The sequence below is a fragment of the Bubalus bubalis genome, chromosome 7 (assembly GCF_019923935.1).
Source record: "Bubalus bubalis isolate 160015118507 breed Murrah chromosome 7, NDDB_SH_1, whole genome shotgun sequence".
Classification (NCBI taxonomy): Eukaryota; Metazoa; Chordata; class Mammalia; order Artiodactyla; family Bovidae; genus Bubalus; species Bubalus bubalis.
This window is the reverse complement of record NC_059163.1, coordinates 97,349,046-97,372,949: the sequence shown is the minus strand read 5'-3', so window position 1 is coordinate 97,372,949 and position 23,904 is coordinate 97,349,046. Positions and strand designations below refer to the sequence as shown.

The following is a 23,904-nucleotide window of genomic DNA, read 5'->3' as shown; positions in this document are numbered from 1 at the left end:
CTTCACTTTTCACTTTCATGCACTGCAGAAGGAAATGGCAACCCACTCCAGTTTTCTTGCCTGGGAATGCCAGGGACAGCGGAGTCTGGTGGGCTGCCGTCTGCGGGGTCGCACAGAGTCGGACACGACTGAGGCGACTTAGCAGCAGCAGCAACAGCATACAAAATATATAAACAGCCCATACAGCTCAATATAGAAAACAAAAACAAAAACAAAAACGAAACAAATAACTCAATCAAAAAAATTGGGAGGAGACCTGAATAGAGTTTTTTCAAAAGAAGAAATACGGATGGCCAACATGCATATGAAAAGATGCTCAACATCATTGATCATAAGGGATGCCAATCAATACCACAATGAAGTATCACCTCACACCTGTCAGAATGGCTACCATCAAAACAATCACAAGTAAACAGTGGCAAGAATGTGGAGCAAAAGGGAACCCTCCTACACTGTTGGTGGGAATGTAAATTGATGTGTCCATTATGAAAATCAACTTGGAAGTGACTCAGAAAAACTAAAAATAGAACTATCATAAAATCTGTCAATTCCACTGCTAGGTATATATTCAAAGAAAACAAAAACACTAATTCAAAAAGATATATGTACCCCATTGTTCACTGTAGCATTGTTTACAACAATAAAGATGTGTAAGTAATCTAAGTATCAATCAATAGATGAATGAATAAAGAAGATGTGGTGGCTTCTGAACAGCAAAGGAAACTATAAACAAGATGAAAAGACAACCCTCAGAATGGGAGAAAAATACAGCAAATGAAACAACTGACAAAGGATTAATTTCCAAAATATAGATGCAGCTCATACAACTCAATACCAGAAAAACAAACAACCCAGCCAAAACGTGGGCAGACCTAAACAGATTTTTCTCTAAAGAAGATATATAGATGACTAATAAACACATGAAAAGATGTTCAACATCACTCATTATCAGAGAAATGCAAATTAAAACTACAATGAGAAATCACCTTACAATGAGATATGATGGTCAGAATGGCCATCACCAAAAAATCCACAAATAACAGGTGCTAGAGAGGGTATGGACAAAAAGGAACCCTCTTGCCCTGCTGATGGGAATGTAAATTGATACAGCCACTATGGAAGATGGTATGGAGACCCCTTAAAAAAAACAAGGGCTCAAACTACCATCAACCCAGCAATCCCACTAAAAGGCCTATACCCTGCGGAAACCAAAATTGAAAAAGACACATGTATCCCCAAGCACTATTTACAATAGCTAGGGCATGGAAGCAATCTAGATGTCCATTGACAGATGACTCGATAAAGAAACTGTGGTACATAAACACAATGGAATATTACCAAGCCATACAAAGGAACTCATTTGAGTCAGTTCTAATGAAATGGGTGAACCTAGAACCTATCATACAGGCTGAAGTAAGTCAGAAAGAGAAAAGTACTGTCTGAAAAGAAAGTGTTAGTCGCTCAGTCATGTCCAACTCAGCAACTCCTGTAGCCCACCAGGCTCCTCTGTCCATGGAATTCTCAAGGCAAGAATACTGGAGCGGGTTACCATCCCATTCTCCAGGAATTTTCTCAACCCAGGGATCGAATCCGTATCTCTGCATTGCAGGCAGATTCTTTACTATCTGAGCCACAGGGGAAGCCCAATATCGTCTATTAATGCATACATATGGAATCTAGAAAGATGGTACTGATGAACCTATTTTCAGGGCAGAAATGGAGATGCAGACATAGAGAACAGATGAATGGACGTGTGTGGAGGGGGAAGGCGGAGAGGGTGGGACGAATGGAGTAGCGTGGAAGCATATATACTATCATATGTAAAATAGACAGCCAATGGGGATTTTCTGTGTGACTCAGGAAATTCAAACCAAGGCTGTGTAATAACCCAGAGGGGTGGGAGAGTTTCAGAGGGAGGGGACATATGTACAGCTATGACTAAATCATATTGATGTATGGCAGAAACCAATGCAATGTTGTAAAGGAATTATCCTTCAGTTAAAAATAAATTTTTAAAAGAGATGTGGTATATGTATAGACAGATGTAGATATACATACATACGCAATGGAGTATTAGATGCCCATTAAAAAGTATGAAATTTTACCATTTGCAACAACATGAATGGGCCTGGGGAGGGGTATTATGCTTAATGAAATACATCACAAAGAGAAAGACAAATAATCCATGTTATCACTTATATGTGTAGTCTAGAAAATAAAACCAATGGATGAATATAACAGAACAGAAACAGACTCACAGAAATAGAGAATGAACTATTGGTTATAGGTGGGGAGAGGGAAGGAGGGAAATGCAAGATTGGCATAGGAGTTTAAGAAGTACAAACGACTATGTATAAAATAAATCAGCTACAAGGCTATACTGTAGAGCACAGGGAATACAGACAGTACCTTAGAACTTTCAAGGGAGTGTAATCTATAAAATTTAGAATCACTATATTGTACACCTGAAATTAATTGTAGACCAATTATACCTCAATAAAAAGATAAATAATAAAGTTAATTTAAAAAAATAAAGTTACTTAAAACTCAAAGTCTCTTTTTTCCATAGGCACAAATCCTCTGAGTGAAACCAAACAACAGCAATCACAAATGCGTCTGGCAGGTTCAGACTGATGGGGGAACACCCAAACTCATGACAATTAACGGCAGTCCCTAAAGGACAGTCAGAAGCCGTCAAGAACCTTCAGAATCTGGTGCCTTGTTGGCATGTGCTGCACGCTAAACCCACAAACTAAACTCTTTCAACATGCCTCTTCTTCTTCTTCACGAAACGCTGCATCGAACAACTTCAGAGAGAGCTATACAGTGAGAGACAGGGAGGCGACGGGGGGAGGGGAGGGAATGGGCGTCACTTTTGGAATTCACCAGTGCAAGCTGCTGAAACGGAGGAACACAGTCTTGAGGTTCAGCTAGAACTAATTTCTTTAGGTTTTGCAAAATTTTGCCTCTCCAGTACTTCATTTCCAACTCTTAGTATTTCCCCTTAAAAATAACAAGGGGGAAAGGGGCAGAGGCCTATCAAATTAGAACTACGAAATGAACTAGAACATAGAAAGCTCTAGAACGTTTTCTCATAAATAGAAAATGACTCAAACCTGAGATAACTTACACACTCTCATTAGGACATCCATTACACGGAAAAGACTTCAAACATGAGATTCCAGCCATGGAGGCCAAAAACAAATGACAATCAGGAGAACAGCAATTGAAGCAAAAAGTCAGTGATACACACTTCTGTTACTAAACAGTGACACCTCCGAGAGATGGTGACCCTCTCCTCGAAAGCACTGACCTGCCAAAGTTTAGAAAGCAGGCAAATACTTAGTCTAACATCATACTCTTATATCTTTTCTGAAAAACACAGAGTCATTTAAGCGAAGAGTTATAAGCCTGAGCTCTCCCATTTCCTGAACTGAACTCAACTTCAGAAGACACCACCTCATTTACAGACAGGAAGCAGGGTTGGGCTCCTAGTGTCTCTGAACAATATCTCTCTGTCCAGTTTAAGCATCCCAGAGAGGCTATTTTGCTAGCATCTACCCCTGCTGCTGCTGTTGTTGCTGCTAAGTCGCTTCAGTCGTGTCCAACTCGGTGCGACCCCATAGACGACAGCCCACCAGGCTTCCCTGTCCCTGGGATTCTCCAGGCAAGAACACTGGAGTGGGTTGCCATTTCCTTCTCCAAAGCATGAAAGTGAGAAGTGAAAGTGAAGTCGCTCAGTTGTGTCCGACTCTTCGCAACCCCAGGGACTGCAGTCTACCAGGCTCCTCTGTCCAAGAGATTTTCCAGGCGAGAGTACTGGAGTGGAGTGCCATTGCCTTCTCCGATCTACCCTTGATTCTCATTCAATACCCTTTCTCTGGTTGATATTGATAAAGAGGCTGATCAGGGAAACCTGTCCAAGATTGCAGTTCCCCACAGGAGATGAGCATTCATTGAAACACGTGGGGAAAAATCCCCATGATCTGCATTCACGGCTCAAGAGCCTCACCCAGCAAAACCACCCTTTTATTTTATGACTTTGCCTCATTTTTGACCCAAAACTTTTGTTCATATCATTAACTGAACTTGGCTTCAAATCACCTCTGGTGATTCATTACTATGCCTTAATTTTTTTAATGCACCAAAATAGATGAAATAATTCAAACTGCAAGTACCATGTCAGCCATCTCACCTGTTGCTCAACTGAACAGGTCCAACTGACAACCCTTCCTACTTGTACTTCTGACTCGACTCCCTTTCCCCTCAAGAGACAAACAGGGCAAAATAAAGACGATCGGGTGAACTTAGAGGGGAATCGGTAGTAAAGGGACATTTTTAACACTTAGCTGGGTTAGACTTTCCCACAGTTGAATTCTCCTAAACAGAAGAGGTGCTTATGTAAATCTCCTTTTGTCCTGGGAAGTCCTCTTAAATAAATTCAAAATTCTAAGCAACAATGAGAAGACACGTGGCTGAGAGCAGGGCTTCCGAGGTGGCACTAATGGTAAAGAACCCACCTGCCCATGCAGGAGATGTATGAGACATGGGTTCGATCCCTGGGTAGGGAAGATCCCCTGGAGGAGGGCATGGCAACCCACTCCAGGATTCTTGTCTGGAGAATCCCATGGACAGAGGAACCTGGCGGGCTACAATCTATAGCGCCATACAGAGTCAGACACGACTGAAGCAGCTGAGCACGCACACACGTGGCTGAGATGTTCACGCACGCATCTATCCCTCGTTTGCCTGCTTTTGTGACCGCACAGAACAGAACTCACAGAGAGGCTGCCTCTCGGGCTCCCCAAAGGGGTGGCCGGAGGTCAGAGACTGGCAGCTGAACAGCCTCCCCTCCCTGGAGTCCTGCTTGGGTTCACTGGCCGCCTCCAGCTCTGTGCTGCCTCAGCGCCTCTCCCCACAGGTTTGGCTTTTTCTCTCACACACAAAGAATGCTAAAACACTCACCTAGAGAAGACCAGGAGGGAGCCTGCCAGATGTCATTCAGCTGCCAATAAAGCGCCCCCATGGTGTGCCCTTTTCCATTCACTATCTCGCTGCGACTGCGACGGTAGAATTCAGTTTCTGTTTTGACACACTGGGCCTGCATCACCTGATTCCGGGGAAAAAGGTAAAACACAGGTGTTTCCAAGCGAACTTATCTATGAAACAGAAGCAGACTCGCAGATACAGAGACCCGACCTGTGGCTGCCAAGGGGCGGGGTGGGGTTGAATGGGGAGTTTGGCGTTAGTAGATGCAAACTATTACATTTAGAATGGATTTAAAAACAAGAAAGTCCTTCTGTACAGCACAGGGGGGGCTTCCCTGGTTGCGCAGACAGTAAAGAGCCTGCTTGTGATGCAGGGGACCCAAGTTCAATCCCTGGGTCATGAAGATCTGCTGGCGAAGGGAACAGCTACCCACGCCAGTATTCTTGCCTGGAGAATTCCACAGACAGAGGAGCCCGGCAGGCTACAGTCCATAGGGTCACAAAGAGTCGGACACAACTGAGCAACAAACACAACAATAACAATAGCACAGGGAACTATATTCAATATCCTGTGGTAAACATAACAGAAACTATGAAAAAGAACATATACATGTATAACTGGATGACTTTGCTATATACCAGATACCCACAACATTGTAAATCAACTATAAGTCGATTTTTCAAAAAAAAGAGAAGCTTAATCCATTGCCAGACAAAAACAAAACCTACACAGGTGTTTTTGAGGTAGGCTGTCTAGATCCGAGAAAATAAGAGGCTTGAAGAAATTGGGGAATTTAATTAGCATTCTATATACCATTATTATACTAGATCTGGGACCAACCCTATGAGAAGCTCTTATTTATAATGGCTAGGTTTGGGGGGAAGCATGGTGTTTGGTTTATCCTAACAATGGGTAATCATGGAAATAGGATGGTGTAAAAGTTCTCTGTCACCGATAGTGGGGGCAATGACAGAAAACAAAGACTCCAGAAAACAAAACAGAAACAGAACAAATGCTTTATGGAGTCAGATACTAAGTTTCAGGCAGTGAGCAGTTTTACTAACACATTTGTGGCTACTGGGAAAGGCTCGCCACTCCAGTACCCTGGCCTGGAGAATTCCATGGACTGTATAGTCCATGGAGTCACAAAGAGTCGGACACAACTGAGCGACTTTCACTTTCACTTTGTGACTCTTAAGAAAATACTTTATTAAAAAAAAATCTGTAGGAAAAAAAAACTTTATTATGACTGATACTGTCAAATTCCTAACCCCTTTTTTTTCTAGTCAAGCAATTGTTTTTATATCATGACTTTGAGAACGTAAAACTTATGAGTGCAGTTCCTTCGTCATAGCAGAACAGATGGTAACACTGCAACAAAGAGACGAGTAAATTTAGTTCTTGTTTAAGAGGCACAAAAAAACTTCCTATAGAACCCTTAATTACTGTCATCATCACTGAAAACCCAGTCTCCTTTACTGCTGCCGTTACTGACACTGCAAGTATCCCATCTCTTAGCTTGGAGCTGTAGTTCGGGAAGGCTCACAAAGAGAAGGTCAGCGGGCTCAGAGGAGAGGTCACCAAGGACAGCCTGCAGAGACAGAGCTTCAAGGAAAAGGACAGTCTTAGAGTACGGCCTGGGATTTCACAGAAGAGGAAAAAGAGGGATGCTCATATGGCCACTGGAAGACTAAGCTCAGAGACCTTCTGAAAAACTGAGAAAAGCTCCAGTGAGGGTAACACCTTTAGACAGAGGAGGGGTGGCTTGGGAGGAAGTCACAGATGAAGTTAGAACTTACACGAGGCAGAGCTGTAACACTCCAGAGGGTAAAGCAAAGAGAAACCCAATGGCCATTCAATACATATTTAATAAGTACCTACATTACATGTTACATGCTGCTAAGGGTAAGCCACTCACCCAGCAAAAAAGAAACAGCCCATCCTCCTGGAGCTTACTGACTTGTATAGAAGACAGGCCTTACCCAAAGAATCACACAACTATATGGAAACTTTGAACAATCATGAAGGCTAAGAAAGAGAGGTACATGATGTTAGGAGCCTGAACAGGAGGGGAAATGGGTCTAGCTGAGCAGTGGAATTGGCCTCAAAGGAGAAAGAAAAGAAAGGTGGCAGAATTCTGCAGCCAGAGGGGACACGCATGATGAAAGGAGGACGCACAGCAAAGAACTGCAAGAGGCAAGGCAGCCTGAGCCCAGAAAGCTGGGAGCAAGGGAAGCAAGCCTGGTGGGGTGCAGGGGCCAGACCTGGGAAGGTTTGGAATGCATCCTAAAGGCAACTGGAAGTCACAGAAAGCTTTTAAGCTAAAGGGTGAAGTGATCAGACCTGCATTTCCAGCAGGTGACTCTGATCACCAAAAGCACTCAAGAGACTAGGGTGGATTTAGGGAGATCATTTAGAAATTTATTACCAGCTTCTAGGCAAGAGATGATACTAGCTGTGAGCAGATAAAGAAATGCCTTTCCCATTCAGGAAGCAGACCATTGGGACCACAGCAATGATAACAGGCAAAGAACACTCCAAAGAAAGTAAGAATCTCACAAAGAGAAGGGGGAGAGTGCCAGCTCAAAAGGACCACAGGATACTACCTGAATATATCAGTCTATCACTAAGGAGTGAAATAGAAAAATAGGCTGAGGGCTATGATCTATGACAGTCAAGTTAATCTGCAATTATGAGCTAGGCTGGGACTTGGGACCCTTTACTGGAGTACTGGCTCCTGAACAAATGTCTTCTCAAGCAACAGAATACAAAGAAATAATAAGGGACTAAAACCTATCTCACACATGCACAGTTGGGGCAAATTATGAACAATAAGATACAAAAAGGCCACCAACCAACTATCATTTCTGAGATGCAGGGAGGAAAAGCAGGGTATCACACATGATCTCTGCACACAGCACCACCACGGGGCTGGGCAGACCACCTAAACGATGCCTCCTGCCCAACTCATCAATCGGCCTCCATCCGCACCCACATTTTCGGAGCCAGGCAATCAAGGGCACCTGTTACTTGTTTTCGCTCCCTCATGCTGCAGCACAAATCCCAGCAAAGCCTTGCCTGAATTCTCATCCGACCTCATCAATTTCTAGTGATGAAAGAGTCCATGCCCAGGTGAGTAACAGCTGGACTCGGAATGTCTATACAAGTTCCTTATAAAACATAAGGATTTTATCTGAGCTAAACTAAAGAAGACAGAGAGTTATCTACATCTAGGCCTGGAAAGCTAGGCACAGAGAAATCAAGTTCTTTCATTAAATGTTCACATGTTTGTTGAGTTATCAAAATTATTGTTGCAGAAAAATTTTTAGAAAGTTCAGTGAAAATAAAGCAGGCAAATGAAATCTCAGTAGAAGCAGGGCAACACCAATTACAATCCATGCCCGCTACAGATCTCACATCATCACAGCAGTTGGAAAGCAACCTTGGTATTTGTTTTTAATATCTGATAATATCTTACTTGGACCCCCAAATAATGTTCCCACCAACCAAGTGAAAATTGTCCCCCTGGGCACAAAATCAAGCTAGTCCCTGCCCAGCAGCATGCACACCCGAGGTTCTGAAAGAGAAGTTTCTTGTTCTACTCCTGAGATTCCTGAGCAATCGTCAGAGGCTTTATGCACTGTGTGTGAAGGGGTCATGGGAAAAGATAAGGAAGGCTTCATCACACCAAAGAGTAACACATAGAGAGAGGCAGTCTGGTCACCAGACAGTCCAGAAGTTCTGGCCTAACTCCAACAGGCTGAGCGCGAGCATCAAATGGATGGGTGCTGGCCTATAATTCGGTAACTCCCAGGACCTGAAGTATCTTCAAAGTTTGGGCCATTCCTGATACACCAAGGGAGCCAAAGAACCTGCAATATTCTGCTATCATTCTGCTTCATTCCACGTGGACTCATGAGCAGAAGGGAAGGAGGGGTGTCATTCAAGAAGTTTGGGACTAGAATCTCTTTCCTTGCATCCAGGTTTATAAAACAGGGTGAACAGGAGAAAAGTAAAAAGCAGAATTTCTAGGTGGGAAACAAAACATCAGTGTATACTCAAGTAGGAAATTAGGTCATCTCTTGCAGGCAAAAATACAAGCTTTGAAAACAAAGCCATACTCATTGAAACAGTCATGCTCATGCTTAGTTAGATCTAATCCAAAGGGCGATTAGATGCTTTACTGATGGCTTTGGTAGAGGTGACCTGCATTTTCTTCAAGGTGAATTTAAGCTTCTTTTTGGCGGGGGAGGGGGAATACAAAGAGCAACATTTTTTTTTTTTCTTACAACAATCCAAATTCCTTCCTGATCTTTGTTAACATGTATTAATAACTCATTATATTGTAACATATATTGTAATACTTTGGGTTGCAAAGAGTTGGACATGACTGAGTGACTGATCTGATCTGATTCCTGTATTATACTGCTCATTCTTCCCTCTCCTCTGCTTCTGGAAACCACTCATCCACTTTCTGTCTCCATACATTTGTCTATTCTGGACAATAAAAGAGAAATAAGTAAGTAGTATAACACAATATGTACAATACAATTTGTGACTGACTTCCTTCAGTTAGCCTAAAGTTTCCAAGGCTCACCCATGTTGGACTATGTACCAGCACTTCAAACCTTTTTATTCTGCTGGATACTATTTCATTGCATGGATATGCCACATTTTGTGTATCCACTTATTGGTTGATAAACATTTAGATTGTTTTAACTTTTCGGCTATTATGAACTTTGAGGCAGAGCTTTTTGGGTGAATATGTTTTCCATTTTCTTGGATACATCCCTAAGAGTAGAATTTCTGTGTCCTATGGTAATTGTTTTAACTTTTGGGACAATGACCAACTTTTTCATAGTAGCTGTACCATTTTATTAATACATTCCCACTAGCAAACCATTTGAGGTTTCTAATTTCTCCACATCCTTATCGTGATGGTTATAAGTTTATGTGTGAATCTGACTGGGTTAGGGGATGGCTCCTCAGGTCACAAGGGGTCGGACTGAGCGCGCACACACACACACACACACACACACACACGGCTGGTACCACTATTCCTAGGTGTGTCTGTGAAGATGTTATTGGTGATTCCATAGACGAAGAAGGTCGGTCCTCACAAATGAGGGTAAGTGTCATCACAGGAGGCTGAATGGCCTGGATAGAGCAAAAGAGCAGAGGAAGGGTGCATTCTCTCTCTTGAGCTGAGGCACAGCTTCTTTAACTCCCAACACTGGAGTTCCTGCTCACTGGACCCTGGGACTCCAGATCTACAGCAATGGCGCCTCAGTTCTCAGACCTCAAGCTGAATTATACCATAGTCTTTCCTGGTTTTCCTTCATGCAGATGGCAGACTGTAAGACTGCTTTGCCTCCGTAATCATTTAAGGCAATTCCTATAATAAATTTCCTGTTTTATATATCTATGTGCCAAGTTGCTTCAGTTCTGCCCAACTCTTTACGACCATATGGACTGTAGCCCACCAGGCTCCTCTGCCCATGGGATTCTCCAGGCAAGAATACTGGAGTGGGTTGCCATGCCCTCCTCCCAGGGATCCTCCTGACCCAGGGATCAAACTCAAGTCTCTTATGTTTCCTGCATTGGCAGGTGGGTTCTATACCAGTAGGGCCACCTGGGAAGCCTCTATCTATCTATCTCTATGTATCATATTTGGTCTGTTTCTCTAGAAAACACTGACCAATATACTTAAGCAATATTTGTCTCTTTTCTCTTTTTTTAAATTCCACATATCCTAGTGGATATGATTGGTATCTCATGTGGTTTTTTTTTTTTTTTTTTCTCTCATGTGGTTTTGATTTGCATTTTCCTAGTGACATACCGGAGAAGGCAATGGCACCCCACTCCAGTACTCTTGCCTGGAAAATCCCATGGATGGAGGAGCCTGGTAGGCTGCAGTCCATGGGGTCACGAAGAGTCGGACACGACTGAGTGACTTCACTTTCACTTTTCACTTTCATGCATTGGAGAAGGAAATGGCAACCCACTCCAGTGTTCCTGCCTGGAGAATCCCAGGGACGGGGGAGCCTGGTGGGCTGCCGTCTATGGGGCTGCACAGAGTCAGACACGACTGAAGCGACTTAGCAGCAGCAGCAGCAGCAATGACATACTGCGCATCTTCTCATGTACCTACTGGTCATGTTCACTGGACAAATGTCTATTCAAATATTTCCCTCATTTGTATATTAGGTTGTCTTCTTCATTACTGTGTTGTAAGAGTTCTTAGTATGTTCTGGACATTAGACCCTTATTAGATACATGACTTGTAAATTTTTTCTCCCAATTCATGGATTATCTTTTCACTTCTGTGATAGTGTCCTCTGACACACAAGTTTTTAATTTTGATGAAATCCAATTTAATTTTTTCTTCAGTTGCTTCTGCTTTGATGTCATATCTAAGAAACTGTTACATAATCAAAATTCACAAAGATTCACACCTATATTTTCTTCTAAGAGTTTCATACATTTGGACCTTTAATCCATTTTAAGTTCATTTTTGTATATAGTGTGAGGTGGAAGTCCAAATTCATTCTTTGACATGTGGTTATTCAGTTATTCAAGCACCATTTGTTCAAAGCACTATTCTTTCTCCATTTCATCATCTTAGCATCCTTGTAGAAAATCAACTGGCCATAGATGGGCTGATTTTTGGACTCTCAAGTCTATTCAGTCAATCCCTGTCAGTGCCATAGTGCCTTGATTACTACGGTTTTGTAGTAAGTTTTAAAAGCAGGAAGTGTGTCTTCCTAATTTGTTCTTTTTCAAGATTGTTTTGACTATTCTGAGTGCCTTGCATTTCTATATAAATCTTAGGATCACTTTGCCCATTTTTTCCAAAGATGGTAGTATAACTTTTGATAGGAGTTATGCTGAATCTGTAAATCAGTTTGTGGGGTTCTTAACAGTATTAAGTCTTCCAATCCATTAACACAAAATATCTTTCCATTTCCTTAATTTCCATCACTAATGTTTTGTAGTTTTCAGTGTGCAAGTCTTATATCTCTTCAGTTAAATATATTCCAAAGTATTTTATTCTTTTTGCTACTATTGTAGATGGTATTGTTTAGTTAATTTCACTTTCAAACTGCTTATTGCTTAAAATACAATTGATAATTGCATATTGATCCTATATCCTGCAAAGTGGCTAAATTAATTTACTGGTTCTAATAGATTTTAGGTAGTTTTTATGGTTTTCTATATATATAAGATCATGCATCTGCAAATACAGTTTTTACTTCTTTCTTTCCAATTTGAATGCCTTTATTTCATTTTCTGGCCTAACTGTGCTGACCAGAATCTCCAGTACAATGTTGAACAGAAGGGACAAGGGAAGGCTTCTTTGTCTTCTTCCTCATTTTAGGGAGAAAGCATTCTTTCCTCCACTATTAAGTTTGATATTGGCTACGGGTTTTTCATAGATGGCTCTCTTTCAAGTCGAGGGAGCTCCTTTATATTCCTAGTTTGTTGAATTTTTTATCATGAAAGGGTGTTACATTTTGTCTAGTGCTTTTTCTTCATCTATTGAGATTATCATTATATAGTTGTTTTTCCTTCATTCTATTAACATAGTATATTATATTGGTTGACTTTCATATGTTGAACAAGTCTTCTATACCTGAGATAAATCCTACTTTTGATATACAAAGCTTTTTCTGTGTTGCTGGATTTGAATTGCCACTATCTTGTTGATTTTTTTTTTCTGTCTATACTCATCTCTAGTCTAGTGTTAGTCGCTCAGTCACGTCTGACTCTTTGCAATCTCATGGACTCTATGTAGCCTGCCAGGCTCCTCCGTCCATGGAATTCTCCAGGCAAGAATACTGGAGTGGGTGGCCACTTCCTTCTCCAGGGGATCTTCCTGACCCAGGGATCGATCCCTGCATTGCAAGCAGATTCTTCACCATCTGAGCCACCACAGAAGCCCATAAGGGTACTCACTGGCATGCAGTCACTTTTCTTGGTATGTCTTTGTCCAGTTTTGGTATCAGGAGAACAATGTCTTCATAGAAAGAGTTTAGGAAGTGACTTTGCCTCTTCTATTTTGGTGGAATATTTTGTGAAGGGTTGTGTTAATCCTTCCTTATGTGTTTTTTAGAATTCACTTGTGAAGCCATCTTTAAGGGAAGCCCTTTAAGTACTAACTCAACTTCTTTAGTTGTTAAAGGTCTATTCACAGTTTATTCTTGAGTAAGTTTTCATAGTTTGTGTGTTTCCATGGATTTGTCCATTTCATTTAGGATATACGATTTGTTGCCCTACAGCTGTTTATAATATTCCATTATGACTCTTTTTTTTTAATCCAGTAAGGTCAATAGTCATGTTCCCTCTTTCATTCCTGATTTAGTAACTGAGTCTTCTCTCTCATCTTCTTGGCCAAGCTAGCTAAATGTTTTTCAATTTTGTTGATCTTTTCAAATAATTAACTTTTGATTTTGTTCATTTTCTCTATTGTTCCAATAAGGACTTTTTTAATGTGCTAAATTTCTGATGTCTGCTTTACTTAACTGCTGAAAATTTGATGTTATAATTTAACTAAACACCTCAGTAGTTACAGAATTTCCCTTATCTCAGCTGTAGAGAGATTTAATAGTGTATTTTAAAAAGCAGAAACCTGCTTCATTCATTGCCCTGAGAACTTGGGAAAAATACTTAACTGTGTTCTGAGCCTCTGTTTCCTCATGTGTAAAAGGAAAACAGTAACAGAGATGTCAGGAGATGTTGTTCAAATTACATGAGAACGTATACGAAGCACCTCATACCTCAGGGCCAAGTATTTCAGTAGACATGCAAAGAATGCTGATCCTCTGCTTGATTGTTAAATTATGTGATGCATATGAATACAACATACTAGTGTGTAATATGTGATGTTAGTAAGCATACCTTCATTCCCTTTCTTTACCCACCCTACCCCTAACTTAAAAGTTCAGCATGTTCTGGATCCCCATCACATTTGCTTACCAAAAAGGAAACTGTTTCAGAGTAGCAGGTATCATCAACACCTGCGCCTACCGCATAGTCTGTTTCTCACCCCCCCCACCCCCCCACCTTGCTGCTTATGATCAAGTCACTTGCAATGTAGTAGATTAAATGGATCCCACCTGGAAAATCCCATGGATGGAGGAGCCTGGTAGGCTGCAGTCCATGGGATCGCTGCGAGTCAGACACGACTGAGCGACTTCACTTTAACTTTTCACTTTCATGCATTGGAGAAGGAAATGGCAACCCCCTCCAGTGTTCTTGCCTGGAGAATCCCAGGGACGGGGGAGCCTGGTGGGCTGCTGTCTATGGGGTCTCACAGAGTCAGACGCGACTGAAGTGACTTAGCAGCAGCAGCAACAAAGTACATCCCCAAACTTCTAGCGCTCATTACATGCTCAATAAATACACGAAGAATAAACAAAAGCACTAGAGGGGGCTATAAACTAAGGGGTTAGTGAAGACAGTCCACAGGCCAGCTTCCTCTCTAGCTGGCTGGCAAGAAACCATGGTGGTTGAGTAAGTCACCTAACAGATTCGTTAGTGTAGACAGTCCCCAAACTAAGCAGCGAGGTCTGTGTGACATAGCTGAAGAGAGTGTGCCTAGGCATGTAAGTTATTTGGAATACAACAGGTTAAAGTAGGACAATGAAAAGTAGGGCAAGATTATTTTGGAACATTAGAAGAATTGAAGAGGTAAGAGCCTAAGGGATGCCTTTGTGGTTGCAAGATAAAGAGAAGCCAGGGAAGGATCTAAATGTAAAGAAACTTATTGCACAGCTTTCTCAGCCAAGAGTTTTCTGAAAGTTGCGTACAAAATAGATTCCTTAATAAGTAAGTAAGTAAGTGAAGTTGCTCAGTCGTGTCCGACTCTTTGCGACCCCGTGGACTGTAGCCTACCAGACTTTTCCATCCATGGGATTCTCCAGGCAAGAATACTGGAGTGGGTTACCATTTCCTTCTCCAGGGGATCTTCCCAACCCTGGGATAGAACCTGGGTTTCCCGTATTGGAGGCAGACACTTTAACCTCTGAGCCACCACAGAGGTTTAAATTTAGAATTTATTCTAAATTCCTTAATAGAATGTCTTAAAAATTGGCACACAGGCAAGTACCCTGGTTCTTCAGAACAGTATAATGGATTATGAAAATAAGATCAAGAGGTGGGAGTGGGAACAGAGAAAATGGACCAATGAAAGATTTACTTCTTGTATGTACACTAAAGATGACTGTTCTAATATGAAAATAATAAGGAAAGAAAAACTTGTTACCATTTCCTGTCTATACTCAGTCAAGAAAGTCCAACACTAAGGACAAACAAACAAAAAAATCATAATTCTTATTTCTTTCATCTCAGATCCATCAAGCATCAGAAAGTCTCAAGGTAGAACCAACAAGTCCAGCTCCCAGCCAGTGCCTGATAGGAAGCTCATACTTACAGGATCAGACAAAAGTCATCACCAAGAAAAAACACCAATACATAATTCCACTGTACACCAGTCCCTGGGTTTCCCAGGTGGCTCAGTGGTCCACCTGCCAATTCAGGAGACACAGGAGACGTGGGTTTGATCCCTTGGTCAAGAAGATCCTCTGAAGAAGGGAATGGCTACACACTCAAGTATTCTTGCCTGGCAAATTCCATGCACAGACGAGCCTGTCAGGCTATCCATGGGGTCACAAAGAGTCGGACACAACTGAATGACTGAAAACACACTCACACCCCAGCTCCTAACTGTGTATTTCCAATGTTCATGAGTTTGAAAATAACAGTTATTTCTGTTAGTTCTTTGAATGTGTTTTGAGGAAACAGAATAAAGTAACCACAATAAAATGAACAGCTGGGAGGGGGAAAGCCAGCATGAAAACACAACAGCTGAAAAGGTTCACACATAACACATATGCACAGGAATAGGGACTATCTTATTTCATATATCAAAACTGAGATACTTTTATAGAATATTGGCTATGAAAAATGGCACCCCACTCCAGTACTCTTGCCTGGAAAATCCCATGGACGGAGGAGCCTGGTAGGCAGCAGTCCATGGGGTCGCTAAGAGTCGGACACGACTGAGCGACTTCACTTTCAGTTTTCACTTTCATGCATTGGAGAAAGAAATGGCAACCCACTCCAGTGTTCTTGCCTGGAGAATCCCAGGGACGGTGGGGCCTGGTGGGCTGCCGTCTATGGGGTCGCACAGAGTCGGACACGACTGAAGCGACTTAGCAGCAGCACACACTTTAAAAGGGACAAATATCTGTACCACAACTTCTTTATCCATTCATCTATGAGTAGACACCTAGGTTGCTTCCAGGTCCTAGCTATTGTATATAATGCTACAGTGAACACTGGGGTACATGTGTCTTTTTGAATTATGCTTTTCTGGGCAAGTCAGAAAGAGAAAAACAAATATCATATATTAACACATATATATGGAATCTAGAAAAAATGTTCCTACTGAACATATTTGGAGGTCCAGAATAGAGATGCAGACAGAGAACAGACTTGTGGAAAGAGTGCGAGCAGAGTGTGGGGCTGACTGACAGAGCAGCGTTGAAACATGCATTGCCATGTTTCACACAGACGGCTAATGGGGAGCTGCCGTGTAACACAAGGAGCTCAACCAGTGCTCTGTGACAGTCCAGAGGAGAGCGATGTGGGTGAAGCCCGCGAGTCAGGGAACATGTGTATACTTAATGGCTGATTCACAGTGATGTACGGCAGAAACCAACACAACTTTGTAAAGCAATTATCCTCTAATTAAAAATGTTTACAAAAGGAGAGGATATATACTTATACTTATAGCTGATTCATGTTGTTGAACAGCAGAAACTCACACAACATTGTAATTATGCTCCAATTAAAAAAATAAATTAAAAAAATTATCACCAAAAAAGGGACAAATATCAACAGAATCCTTAAACTTGTGTTCTATGAAGTAAGTTTATAAATTACATATCACATGAGCAAAACTTCTTGAACTGATAATAGTTGAAAAGTTAAAATTCTCTTCATCAGTTTGTTCCAAAAAAGAGCATTCTTTTGGCTGAATGTTTTCTGTTTCAACTTCCATCCAGGGTTTTGTGTTTTTATACAGGAGAAAACTGATGAGAATAAGCTTGAATAAAAATTGGAACATTTGCTGACATAGAAAAATTAAAATGTCTAATACATTACTTCAGATCAACTCATATGACTGAGATTAGGTTCTGCCCTTCTCTCTCAGAACTTGAAACAAGTTTAGCAGAAATATCAGATAAATAAGCAGTTGCTTTCAAATAGTCTTACATGGTGCATTCACAGGTTCATGAAATAATATAGGCAAATGTAAATATTAAGATGAAAATATTGTCTATGTATACTGGTGGTGGATTCATGTCAATGTATGACAAAACCAATACAACCTTGTAAAGTAATTAGCCTCCAATTAAAATAAATTTATATTAAAAAAAAGAGAAAATATTGTCTAAAATCCAGGTTGTTCTTTTCTTTAGGAGTTAAACGTAACATGGATGTAGAGAGCAGACATGTGGACGTGGGTGGGAAGAAGGGGATGGTGGGATGAACCAGGAGATTAGGTTTGACATTTATACACTACCAAGTGTAAAACAGCTAGCTAGTGGGAACCTGCTGTATAGCACAGGGAGCTCAGCTCGGTGCTTTGTGATGACCTAGAGGGGTAGGATGAAGGGGGAGGAAGGTCCACGTGGGAGGGGATATATGTATACATACAGCTGATTCACTTCATTGTACAGCAGAGACTAACAGTGTAAACCAATTATACTCCAAAAAAAGTCAAACATAAATTTATCACATAACTCAGCAAGTTTACTCATGTATTTCTACTCAAGATACATGAAAATACAGGTAGAAAGATGTGTATGCAAATATTCATATTAGTATTATTCATAATAGTTAAAAATGGAAAATAACCCAAATGTATATCAACTGGTGAATGGACAAATAAAACATGATCTCCATACAACAGGCTATTATTCAGCAAGAAAGAGAAATGAAGTACAGATACATGCTATAACGTGGAAGAACTTCAAAAACATTATGCTCGGTGAAAGAAGCCACATACCAAAGAGGGGTATTATACGATTCCAGCTATAAGCAATGTTGAGAAAATAAAATCTACAAAGACAGAAAGCAAATTAATGTTTGCTGAAGACTGGAAGTGAGAAAGGAGAGTGATCACAAATGGGTAAGATGGATCTTTCTGGAGTGTCAGAAATGTTCTAAAATTGGATTATGGTGATGGTCACATGACTGAACAAATATACTAAAAATCACTTAACTGTACACTTAAAACAAGTGAACTTTATGGTATGTCAATTTATATCTCAACAGAGCCATTAAAAAAAATCTAGTAAGGTGCATAATGTAATATGAACAGATCTTCAGTGTATAACTCAATGAATTTTAACATATGTATACACCCATGTAACCAGCACCCAGAGAAAGACACAAAACTTTTTTAGCATTCCAGAAAGTTTCCTTGTACCCTTTTCTAATCATAAGGCATCAACTTATGTCAATTTATATCTCAACAGAGCCATTAAAAAAAAAATATAGTAAGGTGCATAATATAATATGAACAGATCTTCAGTGTATAACTCAGTGAATTTTAACATATGTATACACCCATGTAACCAGCACCCAGAGAAAGACACAAAACTTTTTTAGCATTCCAGAAAGTTTCCTTGTACCCTTTTCTAATCATAAGGCATCAACTTCCTCCACAAGAGTGGTAACCACTAATTTGCTGCATATCACCTTGACTCATTTTGTCCACAGTGAAATTTCAATGTTTCTTTTGCTCAACATAACATCTGTGAGATTTATCTGAGTTGAAGCTGATATCAGTAGTTCATTCTTTTTTTATTGCTGTGGAGCCCTCTTGGGCTTCCCTGATACCTCAGTTAGTAAAGAATCCATCTGCAATGCAGGAGACCCCTATTTGATTGCTGGGTCAGAAGATCCCCTGGAGAAGGGAAAGGCTACCCACTCCAGTATTCTGACCTGAAGAATTCCATGGACTGTGTAGTCCATGGGGTCACAAAGAGTCGGACACAACTGAGTGACTTTCACTTTCATTCCACTGTATAAATATTCCACAATTTGTTTGTAAGTTCTTCTGTTACAGCACATTTTGGTTGTTTCCAGTTTGGGGGTATTATGAATAAACATGTAATGAACATTATTTTAGATGTCTGTGACAGACATATGCACTTGTTTTTCTTGGGTACACAACTAAGAGTAGAAATGCTGATTCAAGGAGGAAGCAAATGTTTAGCTTGGGTACAAACTGCCTTAAAATTTCCGAAACTGTTTAGACAAATGTCCAGCCCTACCAACAATGTCTAGAAGTTCCAGCTGTCCCACCTCCTCACCAACAGTTGGTATTGTCAATCTTTCTAACTTTAGCCATTGTGCTAAAATTACATTGTGTACACAGTGTGTAGGAGTATCCTGGCATGGCTCTAATTTGCATCTCCTTAATTAAGAATGAAACTGAGCGCATTTGCATATACTTTCTGACCATCTGGTTACCTTCTCTGATGAAGTGCCTGATCAAGAATTACTTTTTAATGCCACTAGAAAAAAAAAAAACTTAAAAAAAAAAAAGATTAGGTATAAAATACAAAGAATAATAATTATAGCAATAGTTAAATAAAATAATTTAGTGTTAACTACTCAAATTATGCTTTCAAAAGTTGGGAAATATGAAGCTGGAATAAAACATGAAAAAATATAAGAATATTAAATTCTTTGTCTAAAATAAAAAAAAAAAAACTGTGTCCATTTTTAACAGGTTATCTTTTTCTTATTGCTTTACAGAAGTGCTTTATTCTAAATACAAATCCTTTATCAGATATATGTACTGCAAACATTGTTCCCCAATCTGTGGCTTGCATTTTCTCTCTCCTGATGGTGGCTTTGATACACAGAGGTGTATAATTTTAATGAAGTCCAATTTATCATTATTTTCCTTCATAGTGTTTTTTATGTTCTGTTTAAGAAACTGTTTGCCTATGCCAAGGTCATGAAGATAATCTCCTATGGTCTCTCCTAGAAGCTTTATTGTACTACCTTTCCCAGTTGAGTGATCATTAATTAATTTTTGTATATGGCGATCATAGCTCATTTATTTCCCATAAAGATACCCACTTGATACAGTACTGTTTATTGATAAGACTATCTTTTCCCACAGATTGCAATGGCATATTGCATCATTAGTCGATGACTGTATCATACATGAGTCTGTTTTTGGTCTCTCCTGTGTTCCATTTTCCCATCTTATCCTTGGCAAATGCTACTTTAGACTTAATTATGGAACCTTGATAGTAATCTTGAACTAGGGAATATTTGAATACACAATTTGTTATAGAATTCTGTGAGCTGTTCTTTTAAGAAAGACAAATGCCAAAAATTTTACTATTTCAGATTTTACCTGTCATCATATCTCTATTTTGAAGAAGATAATTTTTTTTAAATCAGCAAGATGAAACCCTGAATATTTTTCACCACAAAAGGCTTACAAACTCTACAGGATCTTTTACGTTAACTGCAGATAGCTGTTGAAGCCCAGAATGAAAATGGCTTACCTGAGTAAGATAAAGAGTGTCTTTGAACCTGCGTAGTTGATCTGCACTGTTTGGGAGCTTGAAGTGAAGTTCAATCTGGTGAAGCATTTCATTGTTGCCGTTAATCAAATGTTGCCGATGAAGTGCAAAGCTGCTTCTGTAAGACCAGTCCTCTTCAGAGGAAACCTTTCGAGTAAAGAAGAGATTCAAACTGGGAAGTTAGAGGAGTGAAACTACCCTTTTCCGAATTCCTGGCAAACTTGGAAAATGATACACACTGGAAAAGAGCTCTGGGACCAACCTCACATTTTAGGCATCATATTTATTATTACTGCAAGACTAGCCTTATTCTCGGAGAAGGCAATGGCACCCCACTCCAGTACTCTTGCCTGGAAAATCCCATGGACAGAGGAGCCTGGTGGGCTGCAGTCCATGGGGTCGCTAAGAGTCGGACACGACTGGGCGACTTCACTTTCACTTTTCACTTTCATGCATTGGAGAAGGAAATGGCAGCCCACTCCAGTGTTCTTGCCTGGAGAATCCCAGGGACAGCGGAGCCTGGTGGGCTGCCTTCTATGAGGTCGCACAGAGTCGGACACAACTGAAGCGACTTAGCAGCAGCAGCAGCAGCCTTATTCTATTTGGTATTTCTATCAAAAGGCTTCTCTCATCAAAACATGTTTGTTTTTTTTAGAATATTCATTATGTACATTTTAAAATGTCATCTCATCAAAGCATAGAAACTGTCAAAACTGAATAATAAACTGAAAATAACATTCTTTTAAAACTGTCAATTCTTTAACAATAATAAAATATCACCAGTGTACCTTTTACAGAAAAAAAAGCAATAGTTCTGGCTTCTAGGCCTGTGATTTAATGAACTGTTAGCGTGTGACAAAGATGTAAGACAACTGCTGGCTACATCTGAAAATATCAGAGTTTAATTTTAATCCAAGCTACACAGAGACTGAAAAAACATGTTCTGCTCCACCCTGAAAAAACCCTGAAAATTAGAAAACTTAATAATCCCTGTTTATAAAATGACTTATAATTCCCAGTGATCATGCAATGCATAGATCAATCCACTTAAAAAGGAAAAAGTTATTCCTTAGGAATTTATTTATACCAAAATACATGCAATATACACTGGCCATACTTAAGGAGGGTGTTTTTCCAAATTGAATTAATTTTTGGAAAATGTTACCACCAGACAGTTTAGAGAACACTAATTACTATTACTTATTTGAGACAGAGGTATTAGTATTTACAGTCATCCTGTACACATTTGAGATGCACAAGCCTTTACCAGTGGTAGCTTTTCCTTCTTTCTATACTTCCTTCTTTTCAAAGTCGGAAATTTCTCCAGGCCTTTCAGCCCTCTGGCTGCTAATAATCTGAATATATTCCATAATCATAAATCTGATCTGTTATGTGGGAGGCTTTCTGCCTTCTGGGGGCTATGCTTTGAAACTCTTGTAAATTTCAGCTGTAATGATGCTACAACCAGAAAACAAGCCTTTATTGTCTCAGTTTCTGTGGGTCAGGAATCCGGGCTCAGCTTAGCACGGTGCCTCTGCCTCTCCCAGAGGCTGCCTTCATCTCGAGGCTCCACTGGGATGGAGGTGGGGAATACTGCCTGAAGGACTGATTGATCTATCTGACTGATACTCTAAAGTTCTGAGCACATGGTGGATAAGTAGTTACTTATTCAGTGAATATCCAGAGTAGCAGTTCTTAATCCTAGCTGCGCATCAGAACCCTAGGAGAGTTAAAATAAGGAAAGAAAAGCTCACATGACACCTTAGAACAAGTGAATCCAAGTTTGGGGGGTACAGTCCAGGCATTAGTTTTTTAAAAATGAAACAAACCAAAGAAAAACATCCGAGAGTGATTCTACTGTATATTCAGGGTCTACATCTAGGGCAAAAGTGTCATATAAGGCTCTGATTGCTTTCAAAATATTAACTCACTTAATCATCATAACAACCTTACGACTAAGTACTATTATCACCCTGTTTTACAGAATGAGAAAACCAGGCACAGAAAGATTAAGTTCTTGCCCAGAATCCAAAGCTAGTTAGTGTAGTCTAGCTCCAACTTTCTTTTAAACCATATAGCTAGTGTTGACTTCGGAGAAGGCAATGGCACCCCACTCCAGTACTCTCGCCTGGAGAATCCCATGGACAGAGGACCTGGTGGGCTGCAGTCCATGGGGTCACTAAGAGTTGGATACGACTGAGCGACTTCACTTTTGCTTTTCACTTTCATGCATTGGAGAAGGAAATGGCAACCCACTCCAGTGTTCTTCCTTGGGGAATCCCAGGGATAGGGGAGCCTGGTGGGCTGGCGTCTATGGGGTCGCACAGAGTCGGACACGACTGCAGCAGCAGCAGCGTTGACTATATGAATAGTAACAATAGCTTACATTTTAAGAGCTCATCACTATGTATCAAGAACTGTGCTGTGTTTCAGTGTATTAATTTAGTGTTTATACACAATCATATGGCACACACGCATATCTGAATGTGCACACACACAAAAAACAAATGCTCCTTGAAGTATCTACTACTATTAACCCCAATTTACAGATGAGAACATTGAAATTCAAAAAGAATGAATGATCTGTTCAAGGCAATATAGCTAGTGTTGCTGCTGCTGCTGCTAAGTCGCTTCAGTCGTGTCCAACTCTGTGCGACCCCAGAGACGGCAGCCCACCAGGCTCCCCCGTCCCTGGGATTCTCCAAGCAAGAACACTGGAGTGTATAGAAGTTCTAATATACAAATGCTGATCAGTTTATTACAAAACCCAGGATTAGATCTGATAGAGTGCCTGAAGAACTATGGATGGAGGTTTGTAACACTGTATAGGAGGCCATGATCAAAACCATTCCCAAGAAAAAGAAATGCAAAAAGGTAAAATGGTTGTCTGAGGAGGCCTTACAAATAACTGAGAAAAGAAGAGAAGTGAAAGGCAAAGGCGAAAAGGAAAGATACCTCCATCTGAATGCAGAGTTCCAAAGAACAGTGAGGAGAGATAAGATAGCCTTCCTAAGTGATCAATGTAAACAGAGGAAAAAACAGACTGGAAAAGACCAGAGATCTCTTCAAGAAAATTAGAGATACCAAGGGAACATTTCATACAAGTTCAGTTCAGTCGCTCAGTCATGGCCAACTCTTTGCAAACCCATGGACTGTAGCACAGCAGGCCTCCCTGTCCATCACCAACTCCCGGAGCTTGCTCAGACTCATGCCCATCGAGTCAGGGATGCCATCCAACCATCTCATCCTCTGTCATCCCCTTCTCCTTCTGCATTCAATCTTTCCCAGCATCAGG

The 23,904-nt window shown here is 40.6% G+C and overlaps 1 protein-coding gene across 2 annotated transcripts in view; it reads right to left on the bottom strand.

The window, feature by feature from the left end:
• MANBA (mannosidase beta) overlaps window positions 1–23,904 on the bottom strand; it is a 125,775-nt gene that overhangs the window by 12,844 nt on the left and 89,027 nt on the right. For both annotated transcript variants that reach the window (XM_044946167.2, XM_025290371.3), the window contains 2 exons: window positions 20,592–20,756; window positions 4,966–5,110 (listed from right to left, as the gene is read on the bottom strand). In XM_044946167.2, the coding sequence (XP_044802102.2) occupies window positions 4,966–5,110; window positions 20,592–20,756 (310 nt within the window). The remainder of the gene's footprint in view (window positions 1–4,965; window positions 5,111–20,591; window positions 20,757–23,904) is intronic.